The sequence below is a fragment of the Schistocerca cancellata genome, chromosome 1, assembly GCF_023864275.1.
Source record: "Schistocerca cancellata isolate TAMUIC-IGC-003103 chromosome 1, iqSchCanc2.1, whole genome shotgun sequence".
NCBI classification, from domain to species: domain Eukaryota; kingdom Metazoa; phylum Arthropoda; class Insecta; order Orthoptera; family Acrididae; genus Schistocerca; species Schistocerca cancellata.
In genome coordinates, this window is record NC_064626.1 from 1,169,496,875 (window position 1) to 1,169,523,290 (window position 26,416).

Here is a 26,416-nt window from a genome sequence, read left to right on the forward strand (position 1 = left end):
ATGTAGACTTAGAAAATGTAATTTTGAAAACTTCTAGTCATTGTTATTGCCCAGTTAAAAGGAGAGCTGATTCATACCATGTTTGACTTAGTTGAATTAGAGTATTCTGAATTATTAAGTCATGTACCAACAAGAGGGCGTTCTTTGGGGAAATATGTAGATAGATAATTAATCATTTTGATGCACTTTGAATCTATGTCCTCCCCTGATAGCTGAATGGTCAGCGTTATGGATTGTCAATCAAGGCTGGGTGGGGGAATTTTCGCCACCCAGGGACTGGGCGTTGTGCTGTCCTCATTATCATCCAATTAACCTCATCGACTGCAGGTCGCCAAAGTGTCGTAAAATTGGAAGATCGGCACACGGCGAAGCCTGCCCGACAGGGGGTTCCTAGCCATACGATTAAATTAAGAAAAGCTTTGAATCTACTATAAAAGTTAAAGTCCACCTTATCTTAAAAAGCGTTTCAAAAGTTAAGACTTTTCAACTGAAGATATTCTCAAGACCTATCTTCTTTTCTAATTTATTTTATTCACAAAACATTCTGAAATTAGAGAAAAATATTAAGTATGGAAACATTTGAAGCTATGAGTAATTTAAGGAGAAGTATTTACAGTAGACCTCAAGCTAATTTAGTTGGTATGGATGAAAATTTAGTACATGATAATTTTTTATCTGGGAAACAGTGAAAGACTAAGGGTGAAATTCTCATCAGTTTTTATGAAGATAGTTTCAGATATATAGAAATGCTACTGTTTGTACTGTTTGCATATAGCGAAACTTGCTCATGAGTGTACTGACTTAACTTTGTTTATAAAACTAGTGAGGCATTTTAACCGTTTTCAGGTTTGCGAACATTTTGATTTAGATGCTCTCTACAAAGAATGCCACAAAAAATTCACTCTCGATGAAATTTGTGATCTGAATTTTTGAAAGTAATGAAAGGAAATGGGTTCGTCTTTTTAGCAAATTTTCTGAGTCACAGCAGACACACTGACACACACATACACACACACACACACATACACATACATATACTTTCAGGAAACATTCCTCACTCACAAAGAAAGAAAATATGTTGTGTGGACATGTGTCCGGAAACGCTTACTTTCCATGTTAGAGCTCATTTTATTACTTCTCTTCAAATCACATTAAGCATGGAATGGAAACACACAGCAACAGAACGTACCAGCGTGACTTCAAACACTTTGTTACAGGAAATGTTCAAAATGTCCTCCGTTAGCGAGGATACATGCATCCACCCTCCATCGTATGGTATCCCTGATGCGCTGATGCAGCCCTGGAGAATGGCGTATTGTATCACAGCCGTCCACAATAAGAGCACGAAGAGTCTCTACATTTGGTACCGGGGATGCGTTGACAAGAGCTTTCAAATGCCCCCATAAATGAAAGTCAAGAGGGTTGAGGTCAGGAGAGCGTGGAGGCCATGGAATTGGTCCGCCTCTACCAATCCATCGGTCACCGAATCTGTTGTTGAGAAGCGTACGAACACTTCAACTGAAATGTTCAGGAGCTCCATCGTGCATGAACCACATGTTGTGTCGTACTTGTAAAGGTACATGTTCAAGCAGCACAGGTAGAGTATCCCGTATGAAATCATGATAGCGTGCTCCATTGAGCGTAGGTGGAAGAACATGGGGCCCAATCAAGACATCACCAACAATGCCTGCCCAAACGTTCACAGAAAATCTGTGTTGATGACGTGATTACACAATTGCGTGCGAATTCTCGTCAGCCCACACATGTTGATTGTGAAAATTTACAATCTGATCACGTTGGAATGAAGCCTCATCCGTAAAGAGAACTTTTGCACTGAAATGAGGATTGACACATTGTTGGATGAACCATTCGCAGAAGTGTACCCGTGGAGGCCAATCAGCTGCTGATAGTGCCTGCACACGCTGTACATGGTACGGAAACAACTGGTTCTCCCGTAGGACTCTCCATACAGTGACGCGGTAAACGTTACCTTGTACAGCAGCAACTTCTCTGACGCTGACATTAGGGTTATCGTCAACTGCACGAAGAATTGCCTCGTCCACTGCAGGTGTCCTCGTCGTTCTAGGTCTTCCCCAGTCGCGAGTCATAGCCTGGAATGTTCCGTGCTCCCTAAGACGCCGATCAATAGCTTCGAACATCTTCCTGTCGGGACACCTTCGTTCTGGAAATCTGCCTCGATACAAACGTACCGCGCCACGGCTATTGTCCCGTGCTAATCCATACATCAAATGGGCATATCTGCCAACTCCGCATTTGTAAACATTGCACTGACTACAAAAGCACGTTCGTGATGAACACTAACCTGTTGATGCTACGTACTGACGTGCTTGATGCTAGTACTGTAGAGCAGTGAGTCGCATGTCAACACAAGCACCGAGGTCAACATTACCTTCCTTCAATTGAGCCAACTGGCGGTGAATCGAGGAAGTACAGTACATACTGACGAAACTAAAATGAACTCTAATATGGAAATTAAGCGTTTCCGGACACATGTCCACATAACATCTTTTCTTTATTTGTGTGTGAGGAATCTTTCCTGAAAGTCTGGCCGTACCTTTTTGTAACACCATATTTTTTTTTTTAAATATGTCTGCTTGTGTCTGTATATGTGTGGATTGATATGTGTGTGTGTGCGAGTGTATACCCGTTCTTTTTTCCCCCTAAGGTAAGTCTTTCCGCTCCCGGGACTGGAATGACTCCTTACCCTCTCCCTTAAAACCCACATCCTTTAGTCTTTCCCTCTCCTTCCCTCTTTCCTGATGAGGCAACAGTTTGTTGCGAAAGCTTGAATTTTGTGTGTATGTTTGTGTGTCTGTCGACCTGCCAGCACTTTCATTTGGTAAGTCACATCATCTTTGTTTTTAAGTATATTTTTCCTTCGTGGAATGTTTCCTTCTATTATAACTATATATATATATATATATATATATATATATATATATATATATATATATATATATATATATATATATATACTGGATGGTTATAGTTAAAATGCAACTCACAGGTGTCCAATGTTGGTTGTAATTCTCGTATGACAGCGAATGTTTGTCGACAGGAGTTAATGCGAAACAGACTTTGACTGGAAAAAAATTAGTTCTAGCTTTTGCCGCCAGGAACAAATCTGGGCCGGCCGGGGTGGACGAGCAGTTCTAGGCGCTACAGTCTGGAACCGCGCGACTGCTACGGTCGCAGGTACGAATCCTGCCTCGGGCATGGATGTGTGTGATGTCCTTAGGTTAGTTAGGTTTAAGTAGTTCTAAGTTCTAGGAGACTGATGACCGCAGAAGTTAAGTCCGATAGTGCTCAGAGCCATTTGAACAAATCTGGCGCTGTAGACTGTTTGTATGAGGGTATGTTATCCATGTTGTCATCTGACGAGCGTAACGTGAGTGAACAGTGTGACTGTCGAGAAGAGAGACCGTGAAACTGTTTTATATGAATGGCAGCAATTTAAGAGCTGCACTGAGAGAGTATCGTCGACTGAAAGATCTGTGGAGAGTCCCGATGTCATTAAATGGTTTAAAGAAGGTGGTAATGAAATTCGAAAACACGGGTGAGCTTGGCATGGCACCTGGAGGAGGGAAGGCGTCCTATCCCGGAGACGTTATTGACAAAGTCCCTCCTGCTTTAACCGACCACACATCGCAAGCCCCGGGCAGTGCTAGTGTTCTTGCAGAGTCACGAGAATTGTTCATCTCATCATCAACAGTATGAAAAGTTTTGCGATCTGTGTTACACTGTTACCAGTACGAGATCCAGCTGGTGCAGAAACTGAAACTTTGTGATCCACAGCAATGTTCCGAATCTGCTCTTGGGTTTCTGGAACAGATTGAATTTGATGACATGCGGCCGGGCATTATTCTGCGGAGCTGGACGAGGCATATTTTACACTACAGAGTGTGTGAATACACAGAACTGGAGATTTTGGGATATTGTTAAACTAAGAGCTGTGCACGAAGAGCCCTTGCTGTCGCCGTGTGTGACTGTGTGATGTGGACACGTGTTCCGTTACGTTTGCACGTTATCGAGAGCGCGTTTTACAGCATTTGATTCCTGCTTTGGATGAGGGTAAATGTGTGAAAACAGCTGTTTTCGTGCGAGATAGGCCAACGTCTCATGTTGCCCGCCCACTGAGAGAGGTGCTTCATGCGACCTGCCATGAACGTGTTATCTGCAGAGGTTTTCCTCATCCTTAGCCTGCAAGATCACTTTATCTGAATCTAAAAGACTTTTGTCTCTGAGGATATCTAAAAGAACGCGTTTACGACGGAGGAGACGTTCTGTCTGTAACTGAACTGAAAGCCAGTATACAGGTATACAGGTATACTGGAACTGCTGTGAGTAACTGTCGATAACGTCTTTCTAGAGACGCAGCATCTTGTTGTCGCCGGTGCTCACATTGAAGAAACTGTGTAAGCGGCGATTAGTAATAAAACCAACATTATGCCTTTCTCCCTTGTTTTACCTTTTCTGCCCCCAAGCCCGTCCTAATTCACTACATATGGGAACATTTCTATACGTGTTTCTTGCATTCGCAGCGCCGGATTTGCACTTGGTGGCCAACACTGAAATTAATTTTTTTCCAGCGTATATCGGTTCTTCATTAACGCGTAAGCACATCTTCCAAGTTCCACTGCCGTACGATAATTGCAACCGATAGCGGATCTCTGTGAGTAGCTGCACTTTAATTACAACCGCCTGGTACCAAGTATAGCAGGATCGAATTACTTTGTTGAGAGATATTTTTAGGTAATGAAAACAAAAATGAAACAATTAGAGAAAAGGTTTTCCTTGAAACTCTTTAAAGCAGACATTCAGATGACGTTGAACTATAGTTCCAACCATCGGAAATTTTTGGAAACAGTAAATAATCGGCAGAAATTTTTCACTAAAGTTAAACAACTAGCTTAATAGAGCAAATAACCGCTGATCCGGGTAAAAATTTCCCTAATTACAGTATAATAGAAATAGACAACGCTGCTCATTTAAGAAATCTGGTAAGCGTCCGAGACTCATGAGGAACAACGAACAATTGACCGAACAAGTGTTTGTAAGTCCTTTTTGTCATGGCCGATTGACATTTCCTAAGGATTCTCTTTCTAAAGTGTAGCCTGACATTTTATTTTCCTGTAATTTGTTTTGCGTGGTGCTTCCAGCCTCGGCTGCAATGACTCAAGTGGTTCACCACCAAGAGTAAAACTGAACGGTAACGGGTGTCTTCGTCACTTATACGCAGTGTGTTACATTTATTTATACTAAGGTTCAGTTGTCGGTCCCTACACCGACTATCGATACTGTGCGGGTCATTCTGCATTTCTATACAGTTGTGCGCGTGCCGCTGGTTTGCCGCCAAGGCCAAGCGATAAGAGTGTTTACATAACAAAGCTGTTGCATCCTTGAGCCTTCGGTTCTAGATGTACCCTTGTCCGGTTAGTGGCTGACGCTACAGATCTTTATTTATGGAAACATACAGTACAATCACCAACAAATTTTACATATTCACATACACCTTTACCTTTTATCCAAATAAATACAGATTCATTAGGATTAAGTTTTCTTTTGCCACGTGTATACAATACAAGTGGAGAAGTAGAGTCATAAGCAGATTTACCAAAGTCTTTATTAGCAATTTCAAACATATGATAAGTACGATAGGAAATTATATCTCTATCATTAAAACTTTCTAGTCCAGGTACACTTGGAACTCCGCTACCGCCTCTTACTATGGCAACGGTGAACCATCCATTCCCATGAGAGAAAGTATCGTTTATGTCCAAACTAAAATTAAGACTACATCCAAGAAACACACATGGTCCATCAACAAGCGCATTTACTGCAACACTATTCACTGGAATGCGATTTTTCTTGTCGCCTGTAGTTGTTGTTAGTTCGATGTTTTCTATATTTTTGTAAACTGTTGTGCGACGACGAGGTCGGTATCTCCTGTAAGGCATATTGATACCATCCTACACACCGCAGCATCATATCTGAATTACCTTACAAAACTTTCCAGGGTAACAGGGTAACAGCACATTGTAAGCAGTAACGGCCCTATATCGCTCCCACGGAGTACTCCTGAAATTACCTTTGCATCTGCCGATTCAGTCACGTTGAGAACATGCGTTAGGTTCTAGCTGCTAGGAAAGCCTGAACCCACTCACTATCTCGTCAGAAACTGGGTAAGTTCGTATTTCCTCCACTATACGACAGTGCGGAACTTCATAGAACGCTGTCTGGCAGTCAACCTACACGGGATCAACCTGAGCTCCTTTGTCAGTGGCAACTTGGATTTCATGTTCGAATAATATGACCCATATTTCGTCAGATCTAACCTTACGGAGTCTATGTGATTTCTTTTGTTTTGTTTTCTAAAATTGTCATATTACATGAGTATGACACATGTTCCATAATTCTGCCGCAGACTGACGTCACCGATGTAGCCCTCTAATAACGTGTATACGTCCGACAACGTATCTTGAAAACGAGAATGACCTGCCCTTCTTTTCCAATCAGTTCGGGGCCCTTGTTTCTCCAACGACCTACGATAAATTGCTGCTGGAAAGTTTAAGCACCCCGTATCACACAATGCAAAATATACAAATTTTTGAGTTTTCTGAGATTATTGCTCAGTTTAACGAATGTTTGAGTAGCAATAGTCATGCAGCAACAGCTAATTTGGTCGTATTGCAAAGTAGAAATTAATCTTTTCGTCTGAAGATACTGTAGTTTGTGGACAATTGATTTTTTCCTTACACATGCACTTGACTTAAGAGTTCAGTCAGAGTTCCTCTGAAGTGTTCTTGAGATGCAGGCGCATTCAGAACTGTGTGTTTTGATATAACCGAGAACATATTCAGTGTAATTATTCGAGCCATAATTGTTTGTGCCGTATTCCCATTGTATCAGAAATTTCTGTGTGAAGGGCTTAATTATATGTTGTGGTGCACAGGATTATTTCAAAATAAAAGTTTAGTTTGAACTAATGCTTGAGTAAGTAAGAAATTCAATAGCAAATTTTAAATTTTGTGAGATCTGTGAGCTTTTGTTCCAGGAACTATAAATGGTTTTAATATTTCTCCAAGTTTCTGCCTTGTCGCACGGGAAATAATAGTTTTCTAAATGGCTGAAGGATGTATTAACAGAGACTGTCGAATACAACGGTAATAGTCAAAAAACTGCTACAGGTAACGTACACGTAGTAGTGAAATTTGTAGCAATGAAACCTCAGAGTCAATTGTGATAAAGGATTTAAATTGAAAAGCTACTTTGTTGAACGCAGACACTACGATGAGCTGCTTTACTGTTAGAAACGTTGACAGTTATGATAGTTTTGCAGCACTTAAAACAGATGAACGTACATATGTATAGAATGAAAGGAGAAATGAACAGTCAACTAAACGCAAGCATATGTAGAATAGATGCAAACACACAATATATGTGAACGCATTTGAACTGAAGAACAAACTAGACGCTAACTCAAGTGAACTGAACAATAAACTAGACGAAAACACCCGAAAAATTCAAGGAAATGAAGAATGCATTATAGAGTGAGGTGCAACAATTGTTTTCAAATTTCGAAAGTGACTTTCAGAATTCAATGCCGTAAAGCATTCTAATTTTACCCTGGAGATCGAGGAACAACATAAGAAGCTGGAATCCAAGGTGGTGGATGTTCAGTCCCAACTGAACTTGCAGCAATAAGTTGTTAATCAGACTTAGGAACAGGATTCAGTATTACAAGATTTCGTTATTAACATCCAAAACTCATGTTAAAAAGATAAAAACTCCGTTGCCAAAATAATTTCAAGAGTTTGATCCAAATGCGCAAGTTCATCCAATCGACTTTATTAATCAGTTTACAGTTGCATCTTCATGTATTTACAATGAGGCAGATGATATTGATGTTAGTGTGTGATTCATATGTGCCGGTGCCCACACATGGAGGAAATCATGCAACTTTTTCTGACTGTGAAGTGGCATTTTTGGGAAAATTTTAGTCCATGTAAAAGCAAAGGCCCATTAAGAAAATGTTATTTGCGATCAACAGTTAAGATCAAACGAATGTTCCATGAGACATTTTCTTCCAAAGTATTTAGACAGTAATGCATATTTCGACGAGCCTATTAATGATGAGGATTTAACTGTATCGTCAGTTAAGCACCTGCCTAGGAATAATAGGGAAAAACTGGCATCAAGGTCGTTTGACATCTTTCATCAATTACTACAAATTGTTGACCGTTTGGAAGAATTATAGAGTGAGAGAAGCAGTGTCGGTAATTTACACAATGACTAAGCAAATTGGAGTCCACATCACCCACGGCTTGAGAACATAAGACCAAGTAATACTGACAAGCCACTGTGGCGTCATGACAATAAGTATGTTAACGTTGGCATGGTGATACAAAGATTGACCGATAACATGATGATTATGAAAAAGATTATAGGAAAATGCACACTGAGAGGAGGGAAAATGAAAAGCTACCTGTTCGACATTTAAATGAAGAGCACAGATTTGTCTCAGAGATCCATTTTAAACAAAATTTAGTTTCGGAAGGGATGCATTGCGAAACTAAGGTATCAGGTTATGTTATGGTGTTCAAACAACTAAATGTGAAGTCAAAGATGACAGTAGAAAAAATTTGCCTCATGATGACACAGAAGTCAGTGACAAAATTACTGTCAGTTGTTGAAATTAGTTTTTGTGGCGATATGATTCCAGATGTACTCGACCCTGTGAGTATGGAGTTGCGGCGACGCGGTTCTTTCCGTCCCTTTACGACGAACCTGCACCTACCTCTGAACATTGTCTCAGCAGATCATCAGTAGGAAAGCCGAGCGAAACCTACTGTACTTCGACGTGAACCAGGCTGCAATTTAATCTACGTTTCGGGAGAAAGTTTTCACACAAATGAAGGTTTGGAAATTTTATTCTCAGTTAATATATTCTGAAACTTAGGTGAACAAGTATCACTGCCAAGCCCGTGCTAGTCTTAACACAGTCACTCACAATCCCTTTCACTCACGTTAGCATGCTTATGGTGTTGCATTTCCCGAAAACGTATTAGCCACAAAAATACTGATTGATTTTGATTGATAATGCTCGCCATATATTAAGTCTGTCGGTACCAAATGCAGTCACAGTTTTTTAGTCACCGACTTGCTCAATACGCCACGTGGAATTTATGTGTTTTCATGTCACAAAATTCACTTAAAAATTCCGAAATTTCTACACGCCCATCGGAGTAATTATGCCGTCACTTTACCACACTTTTGATGTATGAAACACTGCTAGATCCGGCAACTTATCGTTTCCATCGGAACTACTACTACACACGTCCGAACTGTTTCACGGCTAGGCTCCGATTCTTCTCTAGAATACTCTAAGTCTTCTCTACCAGCAGAGAAAGGCGCGCGAAGAATATTGCTTTACCATTGGTCAGTTTACTCAACAGCCAATAGCAAAATAACATTCTCCCGCGTCAATCCGCGCTTTACATCAATAATCAATCGCAAAATAGTAAACCTAACGACTGCTCTTTTTACCTACGTAATTATCTAATATGCTGAAGTTTTGTTTATGCATAAAGTTATTTACTATTGTTATTTATACCTGAATTAACTTTCCCTTTACCATAAATTTACTTTACAAATCTTTTCTACAAAAATCCCCTTTGTGCATATCCATACTTGTTCGAAATGTTCCCACACTAAATCCTACTACACAACTCGTTAAACAATTATCTTCATATTAACCTTAAACCACACTCACGCATCATTCATACTGCTAATACACATTTATAACATTTTCATACACAAAAAGACATAATAACACTTTAAGAAAATACTAGAACAGTTTATGAAACACATTCTATTACTTTAGTGCACTCAAGTGGGCACCATCGAAACTAAATCAATCCCCTATCCAATACTGTCCTCTATCGGCTGATACGTAAGTTACGTACGCTTCCAGTCTCGTGTAACCATCTATCACTGTCCAGCTCTGAGACACATCTCCCACTTAACCGCCTCCAAGGCAGGATCGTTATACGGCGCTACGCCTCAGAGTATTACTAAAGCACCAGACTTCCCTGTGAACAGTGTACGTGAAGTAAGTCCTATTACAAATCTAAATGCGCTACAGTGGGACAAGCTGTTCTCAAGTTCAGTTTCTTCTGAATATTTTGAGACAAGTTCCTCAGTTAAAGGTTCTTTGAGTGTAGATTCGATTCTTGGAAACGACTGGTCAGTTGAGAAATGTGTAATAGATTTTGGAAAGGAATGTAGAAAATCCGCTACCTACAATTAAGTATGAAGTAATTAGAAACGACTATCACAATATTCAGGAGAAGACTGACACTTAACAGATTTAAAATTTAAAATTTTCCGAGCGAACTGAAAGTTCAAACAAATTTAGAGCTTGCAGCAATTCCACGAAATTTGAAGCAGACGCCTGCTAGTCATCCTCAGGTGAGCCACTGAATATTGACTAAGACGTCCTGCGTTCCGCAGTATACGTAAATCGCGCTGTTTTTTTTTTACCTTTTTTTCCTTTATTAAAACAACCATACATGTACATAAGCACAAAAACAAAATATTGAAGTGCTGGAACTGATTCAACACGAATTGTATCCTACAATAGACTGAAGAACACATTTCAATATGGTGACATTTGTAAGCATACAAAATAGAGCAAAATAGTAAACTGACAATAGCCTCTTCAGTCCAGACAGAGACATAGAACCGAAACGCAAACATATATATAATTGATTGTCTTAACTGGAATGACAGTTCTGTCATTTGAGTCATAACCGTCCAAACTCAAAGTCATTTGGAGCACACAAACAGATAACAAGAGATGCACAGGAACATAAATTAATGAAAACGTCATAATGAAGTTAATAACACCATTGAGAAGTCGGGAGTAGTCCTAGGAACTGGTATACCCCTTATTCGTTGTATATTTTGTTCGCTACATAGTCTTGCATGTGATTTGTGTCTTTACCGGCATCGAGAATTACCCTAGGCCTTGTTTTTCAAAAATTATGTCTAACATGTTAGCAAACATCTTCCTGAAATTTGGGTAACGTTTCATCTTCCAGCGTGCCGTTCTCATGTAAGCCTCGAAACTAATGAGATTATCTTCACTATTGTGGACGATGATATATGTCACAAACTGTCCTAACATCCACATCACGGTGTTGTTCTTGGTGGCGGGAAAATGTTTCACGTCCGGCCAGAGCAGGATGTCGGTGCAGTGGCTGGCTGGGCTGCTGCGGGTAATCAGGCCCAGCCTCTGCTGCACCCATTTCCAGTTAATGAGATGACCGCCACAAGTGAAGCGATGGCGTAAGGTGTCGACCAGGCCACAGCGGACGCATTTATCACTGTCACTTAAACCGATTCTATGCAACCTTTCATTAGTGGGTATAACATCGTTTACCACTTTATACCATGTGGACGCCACTTCAGCAGTGTGGACGGTTAAACTTATGTTGTCTCAAACTGCCTTCCAATGAACACTCGGGTATTTAAGTTCAATGGGATTCCGGACTATTGGAGATGTCCATCTTTTTAATAACAGGTGCGTCGTCGGTAAATCCTGTGTGAAATAATGTCCATCAATATAGCTTACTTCAAGAAAAAACTGCTTGACATGTCGTAGTTTGTAATGTATTTTACCTACATCAATGGGTGGATGCGTATCGGTGGATTGTAAGGTTAGGAAGAGCCAACTGGTTACGCTGAGAGGTTCCTTGTCCAACAAATGGGTGATTCGTTTAATATATAACGCAGTACACTTTCGGTTAATGTCAGGCATGTTTAGTCCACCGGCCTGTCTGGAAGACGTCAACGTGGTGTATTTCACTTTGAACAGATTCCCTTGCCAGATAAATCTATTAGAGAGTTTCATCACGTGTTGGGCCTGCATCTTGGGGACTGGAAATAGTTGGGCCATATAGTACGCTTTACTGAATATATAACTGCTGAGGAGTCGTATGCGTTGGAGAATGTTAACGGACCGCCAATTGTTTTCATAGGTGGCACCTTGCATTTTATTGGTGACCTGCTTCCAATTTTTTGCATTCATTTTTAGCGGACATTTGCCAATAATCATCCCCAGAGTGGTGTGGGTTTCGACACGCTTCGCCCAAGGTATAATAACTGCGTCGAATCCTCGAATGTTGACAAAGGTGCATTTACCGGCGTTGATTTTAGCACCGGAAGCACGACAGTACTCGTCTACCGCGGTCTTGAGAGTTGATACGTCTCCGTCGTTGCGCAGTAACACTCCGACGTCGTCGGCGTAAGCACGAACCACGAAGGACGTCCCGGCGATCGGAAGGCCTGTAAGTTTGTCATGAATAGAGCGTAAGAGCGGCTCGAGCGATTAAACAAATACACTCCTGGAAATTGAAATAAGAACACCGTGAATTCATTGTCCCAGGAAGGGGAAACTTTATTGACACATTCCTGGGTTCAGATACATCACATGATCACACTGACAGAACCACAGGCACATAGACACAGGCAACAGAGCATGCACAATGTCGGCACTAGTACAGTGTATATCCACCTTTCGCAGCAATGCAGGCTGCTATTCTCCCATGGAGACGATCGTAGAGATGCTGGATGTAGTCCTGTGGAACGGCTTGCCATGCCATTTCCACCTGGCGCCTCAGTTGGACCAGCGTTCGTGCTGGACGTGCAGACCGCGTCAGACGACGCTTCATCCAGTCCCAAACATGCTCAATGGGGGACAGATCCGGAGATCTTGCTGGACAGGGTAGTTGACTTACACCTTCTAGAGCACGTTGGGTGGCACGGGATACATGCGGACGTGCATTGTCCTGTTGGAACAGCAAGTTCCCTTGCCGGTCTAGGAATGGTAGAACGATGGGTTCGATGACGGTTTGGATGTACCGTGCACTATTCAGTGTCCCCTCGACGATCAGCAGTGGTGTACGGCCAGTGTAGGAGATCGCTCCCCACACCATGATGCCGGGTGTTGGGCCTGTGTGCCTCGGTCGTAAGCAGTCCTGATTGTGGCGCTCACCTGCACGGCGCCAAACACGCATACGACCATCATTGGCACCAAGGCAGAAGCGACTCTCATCGCTGAAGACGACACGTCTCCATTCGTCCCTCCATTCACGCCTGTCGCGACACCACTGGAGGCGGGCTGCACGATGTTGCGGCGTGAGCGGAAGACTGCCTAACGGTGTGCGGGACTGTAGCCCAGCTTCATGGAGACGGTTGCGAATGGTCCTCGCCGATACCCCAGGAGCAACAGTGTCCCTAATTTGCTGGGAAGTGGCGGTGCGGTCCCCTACGGCACTGCGTAGGATCCTACGGTCTTGGCGTGCATCCGTGCGTCGCTGCGGTCCGGTCCCAGATCGACGGCCACGTGCACCTTCCGCCGACCACTGGCGACAACATCGATGTACTGTGGAGACCTCACGCCCCACGTGTTGAGCAATTCGGCGGTACGTCCACCCGGCCTTCCGCATGCCCACTATACGCCCTCGCTCAAAGTCCGTCAACTGCACATACGGTTCACGTCCACGCTGTCGCGGCATGCTACCAGTGTTAAAGACTGCGATGGAGCTCCGTATGCCACGGCAAACTGGCTGACACTGACGGCGGCGGTGCGCAAATGCTGCGCAGCTAGCGCCATTCGACGGCCAACACCGCGGTTCCTGGTGTGTCCGCTGTGCCGTGCGTGTGATCATTGCTTGTACAGCCCTCTCGCAGTGTCCGGAGCAAGTATGGTGGGTCTGACACACCGGTGTCAATGTGTTCTTTTTTCCATTTCCAGGAGTGTAACATCATGGAGAGAGGGCTCCCCTGCGGCACTCCTCTTTGGACCTCGATGGGTTGAGTAAGCTGTCCATTTACGCTGATTCTTGTTGTAATGCCCGTGACGAAATGTTGCACGACATTTATAACCCGTTGATCAAAACCACACCGCTGCAGTAGCTGTAGGAGGTACTTGTGGCGGACGCGATCAAAAGCCTTGCAAAAGTCAATAAACAGCAATGCGAGATTCACGTTAGTGACTGACGCTATGGCTCTTACATCCCTATTGTAAGTAGGCTGTTTAGGTTTTCTTATTGGTAACGCCACGTAGTGCTCTGTATGAAAATCACTGGCTGTGCTGTGTGCAGTCTGTGGCTAGTTTGCATTGTTGTCTGCCATTGTAGTGTTGGGCAGCTGGATGTGAACAGCGCGTAGCGTTGCGCAGTTGGAGGTGAGCCGCCAGCAGTGGTGGATGTGGGGAGAGAAATGGCGGAGTTTTGAAATTTGTAAGACTGGATGTCATGAACTGCTATGTATATTATGACTTTTCAACACTATTAAGGTAAATACATTGTTTGTTCTCTATCAAAATCTTTCATTTGCTAACTATGCCTATCAGTAGTTAGTGCCTTCAGTAGTTTGAATCTTTTATTTAGCTGGCAGTGGTGGCGCTCGCTGAATTGCAGTAGTTCGAGTAACGAAGATTTTTGTGAGGTAAGTGATTTGTGAAAGGTATAGGTTAATGTTAGTCAGGGCCATTCTTTTGTAGGGATTTTTGAAAGTCAGATTGCGTTGCGCTAAAAATATTGTGTGTCACTTTAGTGAATGTTTGAGTACGTTCAGTTTTGCTCAGCCGTTTGAAAAGCAAATAATGTAAGAGGTTTATCAGCACAGTATTTCATAAAGTCTTCTAAGGGGACGTTCCACTATATTCCGAAAGGGGCGTCATAATAGTGCGACCAGGGATGCATGATTGATGGTTGTGAATCACTTGCTTCATTAACGGAGACAATCTGCTGTTGGGTGCTCGGCGAAGGTTTTGTAATCAACATTGAGTAAAGTAATAGGTCAGAAGTTATCTAAGGTTTTCGGTGTTTGCTTTTTGGTATCAATACAATTCGGCCTTCCTTCATTTCGGCCGGCACGTTACTCCCTCGCATCACTTCATTGAGAACATCTGTAAATGCGTGTCCGATTATGGGCCATAAAATTCCCGTGGAAAACCATCAGGGCCAGGGGATTTATTCGATGGCGAGCCAGAAATCAGTTCAAGGACTTCGTCTGGAGCAAAATCGTGTACGACCGCCGAGTTGTCCGCAGGCGTGACTACGGTGGGCAGAGCACTCACGATATCGCCGCCGCCATCACCGTATGTATCGCATTGCGAGTACAGATCCGTGAAGTACCGGTAAACTGGAGTAAGAATATCACTCTGTCGGGTCAAACGGAGTCCATCATCTGTGTCCAGCTCCTCGATAAAAGCTCGCTTGCGATGTGCACGATGTTTTATGAGGTGATACAGCGATGCAAGTTCGTCCTCTTGAAGCGATTTTGCTTTAGATCTGATCTTCAGTCTTTCAAGCTGCGTTCGCTTTATGCCTATAAGCTTCGCCTTTATTTGTTTGATGGTCGTCAGCTGTGTGTTGGTTGGTGTCGTAGTCGCATACAACTCTCGCAGAACTGTTTGGTAAAAATCAATCGTGCGTTTGACATCTTGCGCCCGTTGCCAACTGTAGTTTCTTAAGGATAATCGCATTTTCCGTTTGACCACAGCATTCCACCAGGCTATGTTGCTCGGATATCCGCCCATGTCGTGGAGATGACATCTTGTAGCAAGGCATCGGCGAGAATAGAAACACTTAGGCTCCACGGAATCCTATGCCATTTAGTATGCTGTTTGGCCAGATTTATCGTGACACAGAGGGCGCAGTGGTCGGAGAAGCTAGCCGGAATGACATCGACGTCCAGAACATGTTGCCAAATGTTCTCAGAGATGTACAAACGCTCTAGACGGCTACATGCGGTGGTGATCAGGTACGTGTACTTTACCAGGGTAGGAAATTTTAGTTCCCACGCATCCTTCAGCTGCAGGTGACGCACCAGATCATGTAGTTCCCTACAGTAATTAAAGTTTGGCGATTGGTCTTTCCTGTGGATCACACAGTTGAAATCACCACTAATTATCAACTGGGTTGGGTTGCGGCGTAGCAAGTATATGATGTCTTGTTTAAAGAAGTTAGCTCTTCCTGATTTTAAGGTCGTTCCAGATGGAGCATAGATATTGACGAGGGTGACGTCAAAAATTTGGCAAGCTATGCCTCTACCGGACTCCAACATTTCGATATTGCTCACTGGGATTCCGTCTCGTGATAGAATGGCCGTACCTGTACCCCCGTCCGCCACGGTGTTTACGATTGTTGCAAATCCTGATACATGAAAACTTAAGGTAGACACTTCCTGTAACAGAACTATATCAACTTCGGACTCATAGATAAACTGCCGTAGCATTGCTAATTTTAAATCTGTCCTAACTCTATTAATGTTCAGGGACAAAAACTTATAAGCTTGACTCATGATCGTCCGAGACTTGTGGGTGATGGGAAGCGTAGGAAGCCCAGTCCATCTCACCGTCGGACTTCGAACCTACATCCGCAGGTTTTGTACCAGTTTTTGCGCTGACTTTACTTTTTGAGTTGCTTCCAGCCACGGAGTCCTTTGGTTTAACTTTATTTTGCCGTCGCAAAGTCGTCCGAAGTGTCATTGAAGACGGCGGAGTCGGCGAGTCATGGCTGTAAGCAGTATGTGGAAGTCCTTGCTTCGGAACGGGTGACGGCAAGTCCGAAGACGCGGCTTCCGTAGGCTCACTGTGTTTGTTTGGAGCCGCACTGGCTGTTTGTATACAGCTGTCCGGGTCCTCGTGTTGTTTGGAAGCAGTTTCAAGGTGGCGGCTGTTTATGTTATGCTCTACACCGCGTGCTTCATCCGCCGTGTTTACGAGTTGCAGTTGACTGACTGCCGCCTCTTGTGTGTTGGCCACCTGCGGCGAGTCGGCAAGCGGCATCGGAACGGATTGCTGTAAACACTCGGCTGCACTCGTATTGACAGTTTCTGCGTCGGGCGGTTGAATGGGAATTTGGCGGGTCGTAACTGAGTCATCCGACACATGCGTGTCCTGTGTGGAGGCCCATGGCTCCGCGTCATCGGTTTGATTTTTTACTGCCTGTTCGCCGGAACCACTACCGTCACTTATAGTACGTCGTCGTTTGTTGCCGACAGATAATGCAACACCGGTGGCTAAGGGGTGACTGGCCACAGGTTTCTGAGGGAAGGGTGGGAAGGTGCTGTTACGGAGATCGTTGTCGTCTGACACAGATGCACTCGGTTGGGAGTCAGTCACAGAAAGCGTCTGATTTTGAGTTAGGACATCAGCCAATGTTAATCTCTGTCGTTGTTGCAGATTGTTTCGAAGTACGACAACTCGCCCTGGGCAATCCTCTCGTAAATGGCCACTCGTGTTACAGATAAAACAAGTACCCACTTGCCCCTCGTAAATGACATGAGCCTTATAACCACAAACCATTATATGGGATGGGATATTGACTTTAACGGCCATGTCAACTGAGCGAACCCCACTATAACATTGGAGTTTGTGGCGGCTCGACCATTTTTCGTTTCTAATCTGTCGGATGTCACCGTATTTGGCGAGGACATCTCTAAGAAAACAATTCTCAACCTCAGGTGGCAAATTGAACACTCGCACTTGTTTATACTCAATGTCAGCGTTATTTATTGAAACTGTACTCACCGACTGATCACGATGTCGGAACTCTGCTTTCCCAGCAGTATTCACCAAAATTTTCTCCGGTTGTATCTGGTCTAAAAACTTCACAAAGAAACAGTATTCCGCCATGTCATAATATGCTGTGTGGACCTGATCGGATGTGATGCCAATAATATCTACTATCCAGTCATGGATTTCTAGAGAACTCGGTTGCACATTCCTGGAAGATTTCTCAAATGCAAAACACAGGGTATTCTTACGTGGTACACTGGGAGCCATAACTGCACTATATGAGCGGTCGGGACCGCTGTGAGTAAATTAAGAAGCTTGTGTACGACGGTAGTGAAGAAGCACTGAGAATATCACAGGTCACAATCCCAGAATTATTATAAACACGGCTTGCGGCGCTACGACTACGCGGAAGTACCGACACGTCCGATCGCTGTCGCGTCCCAAGCGGAACTCAACTCTGCGAGTATTCCGCGCATGCGTCAAAATCAAGTGGTTGGACGGATCACACTACATGGTGACAGCGCCCTCGCTGGTGGAACCGCGTAACTCAACTCCCCCCCCCCCCCCCCCCCCTCAACCAGTGTTGCCTCTCGGTGCGGATTTCAGCGTACTCTGTTATCTTCGGTTAGAATAAATCGCGGGGATGATAGGGTTCCACGCACTGTCCCAGTGGTACCCGCTTTCACAGTCCATCAGATTTTCCGCAAGACTTACTTCCACGGTTTCTTTAATAATAAAGTCCTAAAATTATGTTAGTGTGGTCGGAATCATTGTTTTATCGTACTCTATGGTGTAAGGAATACAGTGTTCGGCAACAGCGGACTTGCTTGTTCGTTAAACGCGAGTACAGCGTTGATGTTCGTTGCAGTATTCATTCACGGTGTGTGTGGTCTGACCTACTCAAGCTGTAACACACTGGCAAGGTATTTTGTAAATTCCGGCTTTCCAGAATAATAAATCATCCTTCACTGATCCCAGAAGGCTTGCATTGTCGTAGATGGTGGGCCGGAAACCACTTTCACCAGAAATTTACGGAGGATCCTTGCTTTCTCAAATGAAACTTTTTAAAGTGCCACTGCCAATAGTAGCACGCCTCACGGGCCTAAGTCACAAAGGAAACTGGCCACCTTCCCAGTATTTTCTTCTCTATTCTCCTTATTATGAAGTAAATGGATTATTCAACCAGTATTGTTTCCATGCTGGGTCACCATCTTACACCCGCAACCATACTAAGCGTGGTGAAATGCAAGGCATACTGCAAGACACGTCCTAGACCTTTACACAACACCTGTAGTCAGTGATGTTATCACAGCCTATTGGTCGCTGGTTCCCTACTCCACGATAGCGAACTCGAAATGTTGTGCTCAAGAGTGAGTTCTCCAGCTCCCCTAAGTAATTTTCTTATAATATTTTCAGAATAATCTCACAACACTCTCTGTCTCGGCAGTGTTAATCGCATGACTCTTCCACTTTGTAGGTCGTCCTGTTGCATCAGAGTTATCAGCAAATTTATTTATGTTACACTCGACGTTTTCTCTGGAAGGCTCCGCGACTAGCGGGTCCTTGGCCAGACATTCCACTGACCTGTTACAAAGCGTGATGTATGCCTCTGTGTCACTTGTATGACTCTAGCTGGCGTTTGTTCCGTCTTGCTATGGAGCAAGGAGGGCAGAGGTTTAAACTCAGTGCTGCCTGATAGCCTACTCCTCTAGAATGGCACTAACGACGTTTTTGTGCTTAACATCTCCATCCGTTGGCTGGATCGCCATCAATAGTTTCACTTACCTTAAGTCCAAGAGATTCTGCCGAGAAAATAATACAACCTCGACCGTCCGACAGTGTATCAGTGTACATAATTTCTCAATTCCTCGCATACTCTTCCCATAATTGTTCTCTTCTTTCCCCAAGAGACTAGCAGCTGGGAGTTCTATTTAAAAAAAAAAACCTCTAAAACTAGTAGAAGCTCCTTCTGACGCTCTATATGTGAGAAACTTCTAGAAGCCAGGCATAATTTCTGGTCCCTTGAACTTGGAATTGCCATGATTCGATTGTGTTCGGTATCAGCTTCTACCGATGGTTTCCAGTTATTTTGCTACATACACTCGGTTTCCTTCTTCAGCGCACACAAACATGGCGACAATTGATTCCAGAATGAGATTTTCACTCTACAGCGGAGTGTACGCTGATATGAAACTTCCTGACAGATGAAAACTGTGTGCCGGACCGAGAGCTGAACTCGGGACCTATGCCTTTCGCGTGCAAGTGCTCTTCCATCTGAGCTACCCAAGCACCACTCACGCCCCGTTCTCACAGCTTTACTTCTGCCAATACCCCGTCTCCTACCTTGCCCGCGAAAGACAAAGGTCCCGAGTTCGAGTCTCGGTCGGGCACACGGTTTTAATCTGTCAGGAAGTTTAATGGTGACAAATATTGAAGTTACAAAGAAGTTTTGCTGTTAAAGACTTATAGCTAAAGCTATCTGAAGAATTGTTTATTCCTTTATGACAGATTAATGAATAGAGTATTTCCGGTGAGTTGTAATGTAGTAAAATAATTATTAGTAGCAATAGCAATTATGTAATGTAATGGATACCTGGTCGGCACCGTATGGACTTCCTCTTTTAGTGCGTTTAGTTTACATCCGTTATGCATTTTTCTGGCTATTTAGTATCAGTACTCACCATATGAGGGAACTCCACTGGTTCTGCTTCTTCGCCATTGACTATGCGTCCCTGAAGTACCGACACCTTCCGCTGCTCTGCGCCACCTGCAACACATCGTACATTTACTATGTATGTTTCGTACAATGATATCACACCCGCTTGTGTACATTACTAAGACTGATAATTATTCTGCGTTATTTAAGTGCACATTTGTGCATAGATTACTATGTCCTGGTAGTGAGACTGCCGTTTAAAAGTTCTTCCCCTGATGCTGCGTTCAGTGCTCCACATAGTGACATATCTGGACATATTCACGATCATTAGAACCCAATTTTTTTCAAATCCTTCATCTGTATCCATAGGCCACTCGCTTTATACTAGAGTGACAAAATTTGTGGGATAACTCCTACTATTGCGTCGGACGTCCTTTTGCTCCGTCGACTGCAGCAACTCAACGTGGCATGGATTCAACAAGTCGTTGGAAGCTCCTGCAGAAATATTGAGCCATGCTGCCTCTACAGCCCTTCATAATAGCCTGTGCAGGATTTTGTACACGAAATGACCACTCGATTATGTCCCAAAAATGTTCGATGGGATCCATGTCGGGTCATCCGGGTGGTCAGACCATTCCTTGGAATTGGCCAGAACGTTCTTAAAATCAATCGCGAACATCTGTAGTCCTTTGACAAGGGGCATTATCAACGATAAAAATTACATGGTGGTTTGGGAACATGAACTACACGGATGGCTACAGATGGTCTCCAAGCAGCCTAACATAATCATTTCCAGTCAACGAACGGCTGAATTGGACCAGAGAACCCAGTCTATTCCAAGGAAAGACAACCCACACCATTATGGAGCCACCACCAGCTTGCGCAGTGTGTTGTTGACAACTTGGGTCCATGGCTTCGTGGGGTCTGCGCCATACTCGAACCCTAAAATCAGCTGTTACCAACTGAAATCTGCACTCATCTGACCAGACCACGGTTTTCCAGTCGTCTAGGGTCCAATCTAAATGGTCACTAGCGCAGGAGAGACACTGCAGGCGATGCTGCGGTGTTAGAAAAGGCGTCGTCTGTAGCCATATCCCATCAACACCAAATTTCGTCGCACTGTCTTAACGAATATGTTCATCGCACGTCCAACTTTCATTTCTAAGGTTGTTTCACGGAGTGTTGCTTGACTGTTAGCACTGGCAACTTTATGCAAACGCTGATGCACTCGGTCGTTACTGAGCGAGGTGCTGAAGTGGTTAGCACACTTGACTCGCATTCGGGAGCGCGACGGTTGAAACCCGTGTCTGGCCATTCTGATGATTTAGGTTTTCCGTGATTTCGCTAAATCGCTTCAGGCAAATGCGCGGGGTGGTTCCTCTGAGAAGGGCACGGCTGACTTCCTTCGTCGTCTATCCCTAATCCGATGGGACCGATGACCTCGCTGTTTGGTCTGCTCCTCAAATTAACCAGTGAATCATCTTGGTAGTCCTTGGTTGTAGGTAATGCATAAATTTTTGACACTCGCATCTTGTAATATTGAATTCCCCAACGATTTTCGAAATGGAGCGTCCCATATGTCCAGCTGCAACTACTATTCCGTGTTCAGTCTGATAATTCCCGTCGTGCGGTCATAATTACGTCGAAAGCCTTTTTACATGAATCACCTGAGTACCAATGATTGATCCGTCAATGCACCGCGCTTTTACACCTTGTGTAGTCGATACGACTACCATCTGCATATGTGTATATTGCTATACCATGACTTATGTAACGTCAGTGGATGTACACTCATGCTCATAAATTAAGTATTATGCTGACACATGGTGAAACAATGCTCTGGTGGGCGGTTTGTGGGTTTAAATGACCTCGTGGTATTACCATGCGGTGCATTTGACCTGCGGTCGTCGCACGGTGGCGCTGGCAGCAGTCCACATACGCAGAGGTGTGTTGGCGCATGTCAGAGTACGGTGGAGTGAGTAAGTGTGCAGACGTTTTCAGACGTGCTAATCGTGACTGTGTGTTGAAAATGGCTCAAAGAACTCATATTGATGGCGATATGAGGGGTAGAATACTAGGGCTACTGAAAGCTGGTCAAACACAGCAGGTCGTAGCACGGGCCCTCCATGTGCCACAAAGTGTGATTCCAAGATTATGGCGACGATTCCAGCAGACAGAAAACGTGTCTAGGCGCTACAATACGGGACGTCCACAGTGTACAACACCACAAGAAGCCGATATCTCACCATCAGTGCCCGCAGACGGCCACGGAGTACTGCAGGTAGCCTTGCTCGGGACATTACCGCAGTCACTGGAACAGTTGTCTCCAGACACACAGTCTACAGACGACTGAACAGACATGGTTTAGACCTGCAAGGTGCATTCCACTGACCCCTGGTCACAGGAGAGCCCGTAATGCCTGGTGTCAAGAACACAGTACATGGTCATTGGATCAGTGGTCCCAGGTTATGTTCACGGACGAGTCCAGGTTTAGTCTGAACAGTGATTCTCGCCGGGGTTTCATCTGGCGTGTAACAGGAACCAGATAACAACTCCTTAATGTCCTTGAAAGGGACCTGTATGGAGGTCTTGGTTTGATGGTGTGGGGTGGGATTATGATTGGTGCACGTACACCCCTGTATGTCTTTGATAGAGGAACTGTAACAGGTCAGGTGTATCGGGACATCATTTTGCACCAGTATGTCCGCCTTTTCAGGGGAGCAATGGGTCCCACCTTCCTCCTGATGGATGATAACGCACGGCCCCACCGAGCTGCCATCGCGGAGGAGTACCTTGAAACAGATGATATCGGACGAATGGAGTGGCCTGCCTGTTCTCAAGACCTAAATCCCATCGAGCAGGTCTGGAATGCTCTCGGTCGATGTATCGCTGCACGTCTTCAACCCCTTAGGACACTTCAGGAGCTCCGACAGGCACTGGTGCAAGAATGGGAGGCTATACCCCAGCACCTGCTCGACCACCTGATCCAGAGTATGCCAACCCGTTGTACGTGTGCATGATGATCACATCCCAAATTGATGCCGGGGTACATGCGCAGGAATCAGCGGCGTTTTGTAGTCCATGTGTTTCGGGATGGTTTTCTCAACTTGTCACCAATACCGTGGACTTACAGATCTGTGTCGTGTGTGTTCCCTATGTGCCTGCGCACGGGGTCCCGGGTTCGATTCCCGGTGGGGTCAGGGATTTTCTCTACCTCGTGATGACTGGGTGTTGTGTCTCTTTCATCATCATTGACTCGCAAGTCGCCGAAGTGGCGTCAAGTAAAAAGGACTTGCAATACGGCGGCTGAACTTCCCCGCATGGGGCCTCTGGGCCAACAATGCCTTACGATCATTTCATTTCATTACACTCTGCAGTTATCCTTAATTTATGAGCATGAGTGTAGATACTGAAGGTCAAACCAGTTCGACTATAATGGTTTATTGTACTATATAGTCACCGAAATCAGTAACTTCACATGTCTGAAGGCCTATCCGCATGAGCAGGCGCTCAGGCGAGCGGCTGGACAGGGAGTATCCTGTGCTAAACACGACCTATAACCTCCTGATGTCCTTAGCTTTCATGGTACTTTATTCTCCGAAACTTCGCTAAGATAATGGCGGAAAATATACATAAAAGTGCGAACGTATTATTAAAATATGTTTATATGCGTGGGTGGGGAGGGTATGGCTATCGCCATGACAACCTTCAACCCTCCCCCTCCCTCTTCGATCTCTTCTTCATTCTTCACTCCCCATTCGTCAACTAAAAAAACTTTAATAAACTCCTGGAAATGGAAAAAAGAACACATTGACACCGGTGTGTCAGACCCACCATACTTGCTCCGGACACTGCGAGAGGGCTGTACAAGCAATGATCACACGCACGGCACAGCGGACACACCAGGAACCGCGGTGTTGGCCGTCGAATGGCGCTAGCTGCGCAGCATTTGTGCACCGCCGCCGTCAGTGTCAGCCAGTTTGCCGTGGCATACGGAGCTCCATCGCAGTCTTTAACACTGGTAGCATGCCGCGACAGCGTGGACGTGAACCGTATGTGCAGTTGACGGACTTTGAGCGAGGGCGTATAGTGGGCATGCGGGAGGCCGGGTGGACGTACCGCCGAATTGCTCAACACGGGGGGCGTGAGGTCTCCACAGTACATCGATGTTGTCGCCAGTGGTCGGCGGAAGGTGCACGTGCCCGTCGACCTGGGACCGGACCGCAGCGACGCACGGATGCACGCCAAGACCGTAGGATCCTACGCAGTGCCGTAGGGGACCGCACCGCCACTTCCGAGCAAATTAGGGACACTGTTGCTCCTGGGGTATCGGCGAGGACCATTCGCAACCGTCCCGCACACCATTAGGCCGTCTTCCGCTCACGCCCCAACATCGTGCAGCCCGCCTCCAGTGGTGTCGCGACAGGCGTGAATGGAGGGACGAATGGAGACGTGTCGTCTTCAGCGATGACAGTCGCTTCTGCCTTGGTGCCAATGATGGTCGTATGCGTGTTTGGCGCCGTGCAGGTGAGCGCCACAATCAGGACTGCATACGACCGAGGCACACAGGGCCAACACCCGGCATCATGGTGTGGGGAGCGATCTCCTACACTGGCCGTACACCACTGGTGATCGTCGAGGGGACACTGAATAGTGCACGGTACATCCAAACCGTCATCGAACCCATCGTTCTACCATTCCTAGACCGGCAAGGGAACTTGCTGTTCCAACAGGACAATGCACGTCCGCATGTATCCCGTGCCACCCAACGTGCTCTAGAAGGTGTAAGTCAACTACCCTGGCCAGCAAGATCTCCGGATCTGTCCCCCATTGAGCATGTTTGGGACTGGATGAAGCGTCGTCTCACGCGGTCTGCACGTCCAGCACGAACGCTGGTCCAACTGAGGCGCCAGGTGGAAATGGCATGGCAAGCCGTTCCACAGGACTACATCCAGCATCTCTACGATCGTCTCCATGGGAGAATAGCAGCCTGCATTGCTGCGAAAGGTGGATATACACTGTACTAGTGCCGACATTGTGCATGGTCTGTTGCCTGTGTCTATGTGCCTGTGGTTCTGTCAGTGTGATCATGTGATGTATCTGACCCCAGGAATGTGTCAATAAAGTTTCCCCTTCCTGGGACAATGAATTCACGGTGTTCTTATTTCAATTTCCAGGAGTGTATATGGCAGAACAAAGAAACGATTCTTTTCCATTCCCATTAAGAGTTCGTCGCAGCGTGCAGTCACACAGTTTATAAACAGACGCAGATCTCACCTGGGGCGCACCTCACGGACGATGTCAGGAGCAACAGAAGCAACGCTGTCTGCAGCATGGTGTCCTTAATGCGCGTACAACAGACATACACACACAGCGTCTTTTATAACGACAACCATCGTAGCTGGATAGCAACAAATGGCAATAATTCTCCATTAACGCTGTTATCACTGTTAATTGATTGTTACAAGGGTCTGACAAAGTTCTCGTGTAATCAAGCTAATGTGTAATTATTAGCTCGAGTAATTAAGCTTTCGAGAGGTCGTTATGACGTACGATATCAACGTCCATCCGCTGAAAACAGCGTTCATAATTTTGTTCTGTTATCAGATTGATTAGCCACTCCCACAGACAGCCAGTGATTCCCCTTTCCATGTTTAACTGAGACACATCGAATCACTGCCGTAATGCTTCTCTGTGCCTACGCTGTTACTGACAGATAACACCGTCCACCACCAACAACGGAAGATAATTATTTGAGAACGCCATCCACTGGTGCTGGAGAAATTTCAGATTGTCAATCATGCGCTGGCCGCTGTGGCCGAGCGGTTCTAGGCGCTTCAGTCTGGAACCGCGCTGCTGCTACGGTCGCAGGTTCGAATCCTGCCTCGGGCATGGATGTGTGTGCTGTCCTTAGGTTAGTTAGGCTTAAGTAGTTCTAAGTCTAGGGGACTTATGACCTCAGATATTTAGTCCCATAGTGCTTAGAGCCCAATGAACCATTTTTTTGTCAATCATGCAGTCACCAGTTGATGAATGCGAAAAGATCCTCCCGGGCAATATAACAAGAAGTGACTGCGAAAGTCTGATCATTTATTAAAGACGATGCACCGCCCGTTCGAGCTCAAAACTAAAAGCAGATAATTCAA

The 26,416-nt window shown here is 45.0% G+C and overlaps 1 protein-coding gene across 1 annotated transcript in view; it reads right to left on the reverse strand.

The window, feature by feature from the left end:
- LOC126139078 (transmembrane protease serine 9-like) overlaps nt 1-25,605 on the reverse strand; it is a 69,973-nt gene extending 44,368 nt beyond the window's left edge. The window contains exons 1-3 of the mRNA XM_049915225.1: nt 25,548-25,605; nt 20,296-20,381; nt 16,469-17,227 (exon numbers count right to left, since the gene is read on the reverse strand). Coding sequence (XP_049771182.1) covers nt 16,469-17,227; nt 20,296-20,381; nt 25,548-25,605 — 903 coding nt within the window. The remainder of the gene's footprint in view (nt 1-16,468; nt 17,228-20,295; nt 20,382-25,547) is intronic.
- Nucleotides 25,606-26,416: the final 811 nt, after the last annotated feature.